The 10,525-nt window shown below is 40.6% G+C and overlaps 4 protein-coding genes across 4 annotated transcripts; 2 read left to right on the top strand and 2 right to left on the bottom strand.

Annotated features, from left to right (window-relative positions):
• Window positions 1–1,015: 1,015 nt before the first annotated feature.
• On the top strand, window positions 1,016–5,573 carry LOC137725612 (phosphatidylinositol/phosphatidylcholine transfer protein SFH9). The gene is made up of 16 exons (XM_068464360.2): window positions 1,016–1,447; window positions 1,677–1,726; window positions 1,833–2,133; window positions 2,227–2,326; window positions 2,531–2,797; window positions 2,905–2,982; window positions 3,068–3,169; window positions 3,241–3,290; window positions 3,405–3,504; window positions 3,601–3,690; window positions 3,779–3,877; window positions 4,092–4,185; window positions 4,304–4,695; window positions 4,809–4,883; window positions 5,052–5,231; window positions 5,353–5,573. The coding sequence occupies exons 2-15, from the start codon at window positions 1,720–1,722 to the stop codon at window positions 5,106–5,108; spliced, it is 1,812 nt and encodes a 603-aa protein (XP_068320461.2). The 5' UTR covers window positions 1,016–1,447; window positions 1,677–1,719; the 3' UTR covers window positions 5,109–5,231; window positions 5,353–5,573.
• A 925-nt stretch (window positions 5,574–6,498) lies between these two features.
• On the bottom strand, window positions 6,499–7,555 carry LOC137724785 (uncharacterized). The gene is made up of 3 exons (XM_088694408.1): window positions 7,003–7,555; window positions 6,798–6,909; window positions 6,499–6,720 (listed from the first exon to the last, which is right to left on the bottom strand). The coding sequence occupies exons 1-2, from the start codon at window positions 7,348–7,350 to the stop codon at window positions 6,844–6,846; spliced, it is 414 nt and encodes a 137-aa protein (XP_088550534.1). The 5' UTR covers window positions 7,351–7,555; the 3' UTR covers window positions 6,499–6,720; window positions 6,798–6,843.
• On the bottom strand, window positions 7,468–8,455 carry LOC148696789 (endoribonuclease Dicer homolog 3a-like). The gene is made up of 5 exons (XM_088693371.1): window positions 8,379–8,455; window positions 8,194–8,290; window positions 7,980–8,147; window positions 7,652–7,918; window positions 7,468–7,557 (listed from the first exon to the last, which is right to left on the bottom strand). Exons 1-5 carry the CDS (start codon window positions 8,453–8,455, stop codon window positions 7,468–7,470), a joined length of 699 nt encoding a protein of 232 aa, XP_088549497.1.
• A 348-nt stretch (window positions 8,456–8,803) lies between these two features.
• Window positions 8,804–10,269, top strand: LOC137727026 (uncharacterized). Its single transcript, XM_068465973.2, has one exon. The coding sequence runs from the start codon at window positions 9,102–9,104 to the stop codon at window positions 9,975–9,977; it is 876 nt and encodes a 291-aa protein (XP_068322074.2). The 5' UTR covers window positions 8,804–9,101; the 3' UTR covers window positions 9,978–10,269.
• Window positions 10,270–10,525: the final 256 nt, after the last annotated feature.

Raw genomic sequence — 10,525 nt, forward strand, 5'->3', positions numbered from 1 at the left:
TCCCATAAAATAGAAAAGAATTTTCATACGAGGAACTTTCTCACACAAATGACAACAAAAAATTGAGAATTGAAAGGGAGGTGTGCGTTGCGGTAGGCACACGAGGGGCGACCTTTGCTTTGATTCCCCTCCCGGTCCAAAGCGTGGCATCTTATTCTCTCGAATCAGCATCCAATTTTGAGAAATTGAGAGCACCGTCACATCACCGACGCCCTTCCACGTGTCACCTACCGTGTGGACGATGACGTGGCACCCACACAAATATTCCACACCGAAACTCCGTCTCCTCGTAAGCGTAGCGTAAACTCTACAGCACCTAATCACCAATCACACCCTCCTCCGTCTCCAGTTAACAAACGGCGCCAACAAACAATAAACTAAAGAAATAATAAAATAAAGATTAAAGCATGTTTTTTGTTCTTGTAGTTCGGCCCTACCAAAAATAAAATGTTCTACTTCGGCCCTTAAATTTTTATTATCACGATTTGACCTTTGTAGAAATTTAAAAAATAGAGCTTAATTGCGTACATGAATTATATTTGTTGAACTTAAAGCGCTCATCATATATACTCAAGTTCGAACACTTTTTATCCCGTTTATTTTTAGTTAAATTTAAAAAATCACTTGCAATAAGAAATAATTTTTGGCATAATTAGCTCATAAATTGATCTGAAAAGTTTACATACAATACGAAATGACACGAAAAATATAGCATTCGGTTTAGCCGTAATAAGTCTTATTAATATTGGATCGACATGTTAACTAACATATTGTGTTCGTGTCAAACACGACTCTAAGCACAAAAAAACAATTTGTTTGTCATGTCAATTCACGAATGATATTTGGAAATTTCAAATTCTTTTAGGTGTAAAATTACTAAGCATACCTCGGAAAATTGGATAATTAAACTATCCTTATGGCAACAACCTACAAAGTTTAACTTTTAAGTCGAGACTAGTACTAAAGTGAGGTTAAGTTCAACTCCTTCATCCTAACGTAGATAGTATCGTTTGTTAAAATATAAAATAAAAAAACAAAAAAAAAAAAGATGATGACGGAGCTGAAGCGGCCGTTGTACGCTACTTCTTGTTCTAACGCTTTTGACAACGACATGCCTCTCTCTCTTCTTCTCCGCTTCGGCTACGTTCCTTCTGTCGTCTCGGCTCTCTCTCTCTCATCTGCCTCTTCGTCTTCAGACTCACAGTTCGCTGCTTAGAGAGAGAAAAAAATAAGAAAAAAATGCCATTTTAATCCGAAAGCAACCTCCATTTCGCTTTCTCTTCCTCTCTCTCTCATCACCTGTTATTTCTCAAAGAGAGAGAAAGAGAAGCAGCATCAACAATTCAATTCTTTCCGAAATTCTCCGCCACGCCCGCGCTCGATTCCGTCAAATGTTCGCTCGCAATTTGCAGTTGCGCTTGCGATTCAATCACCTGATCAGCTTATGGTACGAATGCAATTTTTTTTTTGAAGTTTTTGCGGCTTTGAATTTTCGTTTCTGGATTCTGTTTTCGGATCCGTTTCCCGGTTTTATCCGAGAGTTTGATAAAATCTTGGTAGATTTCGTCGTTTTCTTGAACTGTTGAGTATTTTCTAAGAAATTTAGGATTTTATTTGTAAATTTGGTGATTTATTTATTTGATTTTCTCTGTTTTTGCTGTTCTTATTCGATGCAGATGTAATCTGAGCTCGAGCTGTAATCCTATTCGATTAGCAACAATGCCAGGTACATTAATCCGATTCCTCAGTAAAATTCTCTACAAAAATCGGATCTTAATATTTATGTTTGATCTAAAATTTTCATTTTTCTGCATTTCGATATGTAACTTTAGGAGAATTAATTTCGTTGCAAGAAGACGAAAAGTCTAGAACTTTTGATTTCGAAACCTCCGAGGACGAGAGGCGGAGACCTCGGAGCAGATCTCTTAAGAAAAGGACTTCAAATGCTTCCTTGAGATTAACAAACACTCCTAGAAAGCGTGGCACGCGTGTGGCAAATTGTCGCTACGCATCGATTTCAATTGAAAATGCTCGGGATGCTGAGGAGGAAGAAGCTGTGATTACGTTTCGCGATGCATTGATTGCTAAAGATATGCTTCCGGCTCAGTTCGATGATTATCATACAATGCTGAGGTGATTGACTCACTGCAATGATAGTGTATATTTTTTTATAGTCCTTCTAGCTTTTTGGATTTGGTTACTAATAGCTAGGCCGTGTTTATGCAGATTTTTGAAGGCGAGGAAGTTCGACATTGATAAATCTTTTCAAATGTGGGCAGAAATGCTCAACTGGAGGAGAGAGTTTGGAGTAGAATCTATTGTGAAGGTATAATGCTATTAAGAGTATTTCGAAGGACGACTGATACATATCTTCTTATATTTCATTTCTTTTGATAAAGAAAGACTCTTTTGTCGAATATGTAAAGACTACAGAATATCAAACAAGAGGAACTTTTTAATGCCTGTTTTAGCGGAGATTTCATTTCATTCTCTGAGTTCTAATAGAGGTGTTACAATGATAAATTTGTAGGATTTTGTGTACAGTGAATATGAAGAGGTTCAGCGTTTCTATCCTCATGGTTATCATGGTGTAGACAAGGCAGGGCGACCTCTTTATATTGAAAGACTTGGAAAAGTTGAACCTAGCAAACTAATGAATGTCACCACAGTGGAACGGTTTCTAAAATATCATGTCCAGGGTTTTGAGAAGGCTTTTGCTGAGAAATTCCCAGCATGTTCTTTTGCGGCCAAAAAGCATATAGATTCTACAACCACTATTCTAGATGTCCAGGGGATGGTAACTTATTAAGTCTCAATTTCATTTATTCAGTTCTATGTATCATACGTATTTTTTGAAATAACTATACTTTTTCCTAATTTACTATCATTATTATTATTATGCAGAACTGGATGAGCTTTGGCAAGGTTGCACATGACCTTGTTATGCGCATACAGAAAATGGACGGTGATAACTATCCTGAGGTGGATTTAATATTATCTGAAACCAACTGATAACATTTTATGAAATCGTTTTTATTTATTTCTGACACTAGATTGTTCTCCACAGACATTACATCAAATGTTTGTGGTAAATGCTGGTAACGGGTTCAAGCTACTTTGGAACACAGCAAAAGGCTTTCTTGACCCGAGGACTACTGGAAAGATACATGTATGTGGATATTTGTCATTTGATGATTTCATTTTGAAGGTACTATTGACTACTAATAAGTGCTTCTGCAGGTCTTAGGCAACAGATATCAAAACAAGCTTTTGGAAATCATAGACTCGAGGTTCGGATTTCTTACTATTTGATAAATTAGTTTGATTTTTTAATGAATATAATGGCTGTCGGAACTTTTGGTTCGTGTTGCGAAACTTATTTCAGCAACTCTCTCTTTAAACAGCCAACTTCCGGATTTCCTTGGGGGAACTTGCTCGTGTCCAAATGAAGGCGGGTGCCTTAGGTCTGGAAAGGGACCCTGGAATGATCCAGAAATAATGAAAGTATGATTCTAGTGGGTTAACCGTAGTTTGGGTTAATAGGCTGAATATTGGGGGTTTTCTTGCCAGTTCCATGCTCATTTTGACTTCTGTTTGCAGCTGGTACACGTTGGAGAAACAATGCACCTGAGGAAAATCAAAGGTTCTGATGATGGCGACGATGTCGGAATCAAGCTGCTTACCTCTAAGGTGACTTAAGCCAAACCTTCAATGGATACTGTTCTTATTACCTTGTACCCATGTATCATATTTCACATTGCTTGGGTTTACTTTGCAGATTACAGATAGTGAAATAGTATCTGCAGCTGAGTCAGGATCAGAAATGAGGTCAAGTACTTCTGCCTTCTTGCAGCTATCAAAGTCTAACTCTGACGAAGTAAATTTTCTGAAGTTCTCTTTTCTTGGGTGTCATCTCCTTTCACTTAACTACTGACTGCATCTCTATAGCTACTTTATTATTAGCATCTATATACCTTACTAAAGTTAAAGATTTTACTTACGATTGTGGCTAGGTTTATATCCAGTCACATGATAAAATATCAATCAGTTTCTAACTTTTCATCCTCTATATTTCTTCTGATTTGTCTCAGGAGAGGGCAACCGAGTCTGCTGCATCTCCCTGCAGCCTAGTTGAATCAGGCAGTACTGCAGGAATAATGGAAGTTGCTAACTCAAGTTTAACAAGTAGGTGATCATTGGTCAATTATCAAGCTTCTTATATTTACTCGTGATGTAGTGCCTGGCAGTTTTCTTTTCATGCCTCAGACTTGGAAATTTCTATTCAAGTTTTTGTTCTTGACAGGTGATTCACCCATGAACTTCACCCCAAGAAGGTCGCTGAAGACATCCATTCCACATGTAGCAAGTTTAACCGTTCACCTCATACTCAAAATATTAACAGGCATATATCTCATATTCCCAATGTTAGGGAGGATATTTGCAGCACGTTATTCAGAGAGCTGCTTAAAAACACGATTCAAACCTCCGGCACTTGAAAATTCAAGTTCTCAGGAACAACAGAATTCACAGGGAATAGATGTAGGTCCCCTCTGGCAGAGGCTGCAGCAGTTAGAAGGATTGGTTACCAATTTGATAAACAAACCTACTAAAATTCCTCAAGAGAAAGAAGACATGCTTCACGAATCTTTAAGTCGCATTAAATCTATAGAGTGCGACTTACAGAAGACAAAGAAAGTAAGTCAACCTTCTTTCTTGTAACCATGGGTTATTTTGAAGTATGTACCAGTAAGGTTTCTTGTTTCTGTCGTATTAGAGTTGGCTACTAAATCCAAGAGCTTTTCTTTCAGGCATTGTTCGCAACTACATCAAAACAAGTGGAGCTTGCTGAGTCGCTGGAAAGTTTAAAAGATGACAGTTTAACTGTAAGTTCCTATCACCTTTAGAAATAAAGTTGAATTTAGTTTATTAACGTGGATTGGAATTTGGATCCTCCTTTTACTTGCATGCGGTTGGATAGGAATTCATATGACTCGTTTATGTCGCTGGCACAACTTGAATATACCGTTAACATCAGGCTTTCTCAATTGCAGGGATCAAACTCATGTTGGCCAAGAAGTTGCAGTTACAACCACGACCCAGGAAGATGAATGCCAGTTTCTTGGGACAAGAGTATACTGATATTGATGGCCAACACTGCCCGTTCACTCACAAATGCAAATGTTACCACATCCGAGTTCACTGAGCCAATTTTAATGGGCTTGTCATTTAAGGTGACTTGTCTCTCCCGTCCAATATTATTGACTCTCTCACTCTCACTCTCACGCTGTCCATGTGTGCACAAGCACACAACTATGCAGTCATCTCGTTCTAATCTCTTTATTTCCGGTGCAGGTTTTATCGAGAGAATGAAGAGTAAAGAGAATAAAGCTGTTGATTGGGGTCACGGAACTCATCTTTACAGCGAAGAAAAGCGTTTTTATAACCTTCTTGGTGTTTATGTACATAGTATGACCAATTTTTTCTTTCTTTCCCCCCTTTCGTTGTGATACAGTATAGTACTTGACCCTTTTGAATTTTATACCAATAGAAAATTTACAAAAGCAGATTTTACATCTACAATGTCTATTGATTCTGTACACTGTTTGCTAACTATCTAGGGGTGGGCACTTTAGTGAGTTTACCGACCAACACAGGGTTTTAAACATTTATTTTTGGGTAAAAATCCGGCCACTCGTTGAACAAGTCGGTTAGGTTGAAGTATTATTATTAACCTAATTGAAATTGATCCACCTGAATATCAAACAATTCTTAAACATAGATGTATCTTTACAGACAATTCTTAAGCACACTTGTTTATTTATACTTTAGTCAAAATGATGCAATTTAAGTAGGATAATTCTATTAACACCCCACAATCTTATGAATACATCCCATAATTTTATTTTTTCAGTTAAATTTCTATTTTTACTCGGACAATTTAAGTTTTGAAGTCCAAAATAAACCCCATCCACTCCCTTATGGCGGCTGCCTGGGGTGTGAGAATTTAGAGTGTTGGGCAATTCTTGATCTGTTAGAGAGTCGATCTTGGCTGTCAACTTTCGCGACATGAGGGGTTTTTGGTTGTGTTGATATCGATGACGGATACCTCTTATATGAGTGGCTCGTGGCTGTCGAGCTAGCTTTTTTGCCCTCGTTTGTTTATGGGGATGGGGTGGCTTCAGAAAAATGGAGGACAAAGTTGGAATTCTAAAGGCATATTTTAGATGTGGGGTGTATTCATAAAGATGTAAGGTGTTAATAAAACAACCCTTAAAGTATCAAGTAACAAATAATGATCCTACAACATAAAATTCACATGATTTAAGCCCACTATGACATCTATTATAAGAAACAAAGTTATAATTCTAATTTATGACATTGTCAACCCACCATAAAATGGTTTGGGTGGGTTGGTTTGCCCATTTTCTTGGGTGAAAATGGGTTTTAATAATGTCAACCTGAACCTATTGGGTTGGCCAAACGGGCTGGAGTCCAACCCAGCCAATGCTCACCCCTCATGAGCACCCAATTGTAAGTTTTCCCTGTCGTTGAAGCTTGTAAGGGGCAACTACTGCAGAGTAATATGAACTCTTATTATCAGCTCTAGGATCTCCTCTGCATACGATAGTCCCAAAGTTTGGTGTCTGCAAACTTAATTCCCATGCGTAGCTGTTGAAATCCATTCTCTTTTCAGAGCCCTCTCCGAATTCAATCGGAGTTCTGCACTAGGATGACACTAGTTAGTTAGCCCCTAGGAAAAGAGAACACTTAAGTGCAGTTTGGTTTATTCGAATCACCTCGATTTTTGCTCTGTTCTTTTGAATGTAGGCATCGGCCACTGCATTACCTTACACAGCTCAAAGAGAGAAATCCGAGCTTCTCCTTTCCTCGTGCTGATCGAAGCCATAGCTGCAAACAAGAATGAATAGCATGTAAATGAAAATGGGAGAAAACAAGGGTAATCGGGAGCATCGTAATAGGTTGATTCGATCGTTCACTAACCAGGCAAATTGGGGATGCAATGTTGTGACTGTAGACTTGGTTGGAACCAAAATTGGTCGGGGCAGGACTTGTTCGCGACTCTGCAGATGATGATTCGTTTCGACTGATTGGCTCTGAAGAATGAACATCAGTCAGTTGGCTGGAGGGTTCAATCTCCATGCCTTCGGAAGATATCTCATCTATGTTGTCAGAATCAAGTTTTCTCCTTTTAGACAAGGAATGACAACCCTGGAGCTCCTTCGACAGTTGACGAGCTTCTTTCTGTTTAACAGCTTTGCTGCTCCGATTGTACCTGCTCCCAACCAAAAGACCATCTTCCAGCTGCAAAGTCATTTCCACATGCTCCATTGAATCCTCTTTAGTACAAGTTTCTTTCACAAAGTACCCTATAGAACCGCATAACTTGCTCGATTCACGCAGCGGGTGTAATTGCAGAGTGGAAGGGGTCACGATCGGAGATAATAGTTATTTAAACACCCTCCATACTTTGTTAAGGTCGAGATTGTTGTCCATGTTTATTGCCCCTGCTATGCTTTCCACCATGTCCCCAAGAACCTGCATTAAACAATTCGTAGTTACTAACGTAACTTCAGATTAATACAAACAGCTAACCGTTTAGAGTTTAAGTCGAAAAAACTAAGAGGTTTACTTTCGGGTCTTCAAGTAGGATGGTAGTGTTCAGAGCTTCAGCAGTACACAACTTCTCATACTCTGTGATATGAATCAGAAGTAACCCGGAGCAATGTTGAAGATGCCGATGAAGGTTCTTTCTCACAGCAGATCCGATAAAGTTTTCATTACAAACAGCAGCTGATTGCAAGTCTGTCAACTGTCCCGGATCAATAGTTGTGCGGCGATGATAGAGATGTTGTGCCATCAGCACATCCAACACCGAGTCGCCAAGAAACTCAAGCCTCTGTCAAAATATTCAACAAGTAAAAAATGACTAAAATCTGCAGAAAATATCAAGTGCAAACCTGGTAACAATATCTAGCACCTAGTTTTTGCTCAGAGGCATGTGTTATGGCCTCCTGTGACAAACCCTTAACCGAAGATTGGTAGCCAAGCTTCTTCTCCAAGACAGCGATTTCATCATTTTTTCGGGCAGTAGGAACGGAGGGATGCCCTCGTAATGGCTTCAGTGGCTAATGAGGGTTCGAATTTAGAACCTATACCAAGCCAATTCATCACATGTAGTGCAGCAAACAATCCTTGGCCAACATAGTAGGCTCCTATGAGGGCCTCAACATAATTCGCTATGGTCTTCGAGTTCATCCACCTGTGGCCTCTGTAGCAGAATTTTCCGACCTTTACCGGTTGTACAGTTTGCAATCTGCTGTCCAAAGGCACTTCTGAGTTGTCGACTCTGCATTTACCGGATCAGGGAATCTAGACCGCTGCCCTGGAGCTGCCCAACGGCGTGGTTCGAATGCTCTCTCACGTATGTATCCATGTCGAACACGTAAAAATTATTGTTGGGCTAGTACCTTGACGCCTACGTTATAGACTTCTTCCAACATTTTGAAAAATCGAAGACATCTGATACTTGTATCTTCCCCTTGATTCCTATTTTATGTAGGTGGGAGCTCACAGCATACTTGAGAACTGAATCTCCGAGGAACGACAAACGTTCCAACGAGAAATCTTCACAACACCAAAGTGTTGTGAGTGCCTCTAGAATCTAATCACAAAGTATTTGTATTATATGTAGTTATGGTTCTAAATAATTCAATGGAAATTGAATTAAGAACGAATTACATAACACTATTTATCAAACAGTTAACTATTTATTTACAAAGCTGATTATTCTCACCACGCAACGGAAACAATTTTTTTCTTAAAACACAACTAACCCTAAATTTTGGTCATAAGACGCAATCCATTATCCAATCATTGAACATTGCAACTCCTTTCACTTGAGGCCGTACCATACAAACTATTAAAACATTAAGAAACACAAATTCCATCTGTCCATCTGTCCATCAGCACCACCGTCACCGCCACCACCAACCTCCACAAATCTCAAACAAAAAATCCCAATCCCTCCCAAACCCTAACCCTAAAATTCCAAATTCTTAGCCCTAACCACCCCCAGAGCAATGTCCACACCACTACCGCCGTCGCCCACGGCCTCCCCCATGGCCTCAGTCTCCGCCTCGCCCACAGCCACCGCTAAGAAGCCCCAGCCGCTGCCGTGGACCCAAGAGGAGACGGTGCAGCTGATCCGGGCCTACCAGGAGAAGTGGTACGCGCTGAGGAGGGGCCAGCTGAAGTCGAGCCAGTGGGAGGAGGTGGCGGTGACCGTGGCGGCCCGGTGCGGTTATGAATACGGCGAGCCGTCAAAATCCGCCACGCAGTGCCGCCACAAGATGGAGAAGCTCCGGCAGCGACACCGCGCCGTGAAGAAGCGCCTCGGCCAGAAAACCAAGTCCGGCTGGCCCTTCTTCGAGCTCATGGAGCAGATGGAGCGCGGGCCCATGCCCATCTCTGTTATGCCCATGGCGGAGATGCCACATCAGCAAGAAGAAGAAGAGCGTGATTATCACGATCATAATTATCACGGCGGCAATGAAGACGACGATGAGGATAATTCCAACAAGGTCCGGAGCATCGACTTCATCCTGCGGAGGCCGACGTTTGTGAACAGATTTTCCGGGAAAGCCTCGTTTTTGCAGGGACCCGCTGCGGCAGCGGAGTTAAAGAGAGGGAGAGAGGCGGTGGGCGAGGGCGACGTGGCGGAGCCGCCGCAGCATAGGGGTAGGGAAATGGTGGTGGAATTTGCGGACGAGATGAGGGCATTCGCCCAGCAGTTAATCGGGGTGGAGAACATGAGGATGAAGATGATGAAGGAAACGGAGAGGTATAGAGTGGAGATGGAGAAGAGGAGGATGAGCATGATCCTGCAGTCACAGCAGAAGATTGTTCACTCCATCAATACCGCTTTCGGGTCTTCCAACAAGCTGAGCACCAGCTGATCATGTAATTCGTTTCTAAGGTTGGTTTTCGATTTGAGTAGGGATAATGTTATGGCTTTTGTGTTTGTTGTGGAAATGGATTTGTATAGTTGACGGTTGAAGCCCAGAATTTATGCATGGTGTCATATACTTGCACGTTTAATTTCTTGAAGATTCAATCCCTCTCTCTCTCTCTCTCTCTCAGCATTTGCAATCTTTTAGTTGTGATGTTGGGTCCTTTTGGGGGATGAACAGAACAGTTTGATATTCTCATTTAAACTTAATCTGCATTATACTTTTGGATTATGCTCAATGTTTGGTAATAAGCTTCTCTTCTCTGTTGGGGTTTGGGGTTTGGATACAATGCCTGCGGCTTTAAGTGCACTAGGATATTAATGACATTGATGAAAGGTCGTAAAAGTACATAATCATTTCGCGTTACCAGCTTTCTTTTGTTTTTCTATATTTTTTTTTGAACTTTTTTGTTATATTTGGACGGCGATATTACTCTAACTTGAATTACTAAGAGATTCGAGCTTGAAGACAGAGTGTTCCATAATTATCACATA

The sequence above is a fragment of the Pyrus communis genome, chromosome 5 (genome assembly GCF_041283825.1).
Source record: "Pyrus communis isolate YQ-2024b chromosome 5, ASM4128382v1, whole genome shotgun sequence".
In the NCBI taxonomy this organism is placed as follows: domain Eukaryota; kingdom Viridiplantae; phylum Streptophyta; class Magnoliopsida; order Rosales; family Rosaceae; genus Pyrus; species Pyrus communis.

Bases quoted from the DNA above. Each gene is read 5' to 3' on its own strand.
- LOC137727026 (XM_068465973.2), top strand. From the start codon at position 9,102: ATGTCCACACCACTACCGCCGTCGCCCACGGCCTCCCCCATGGCCTCA.
- LOC137725612 (XM_068464360.2), top strand. The intron at 2,798-2,904 runs GTAACTTATTAA...ATTATTATGCAG, and splicing joins TTCTAGATGTCCAGGGGATG to AACTGGATGAGCTTTGGCAA. The intron at 4,884-5,051 runs GTAAGTTCCTAT...TCTCAATTGCAG, and splicing joins TAAAAGATGACAGTTTAACT to GGATCAAACTCATGTTGGCC.
- LOC137724785 (XM_088694408.1), bottom strand. From the start codon at position 7,350: ATGGAGCATGTGGAAATGACTTTGCAGCTGGAAGATGGTCTTTTGGTT. The intron at 6,910-7,002 runs GTTAGTGAACGA...TCTTGTTTGCAG, and splicing joins TTGCATCCCCAATTTGCCTG to CTATGGCTTCGATCAGCACG.
- LOC148696789 (XM_088693371.1), bottom strand. From the start codon at position 8,455: ATGGATACATACGTGAGAGAGCATTCGAACCACGCCGTTGGGCAGCTC. The intron at 7,919-7,979 runs GTTTGCACTTGA...ATATTTTGACAG, and splicing joins GTGCTAGATATTGTTACCAG to AGGCTTGAGTTTCTTGGCGA. The intron at 7,558-7,651 runs GTAAACCTCTTA...TGTTTAATGCAG, and splicing joins TCCTACTTGAAGACCCGAAA to GTTCTTGGGGACATGGTGGA.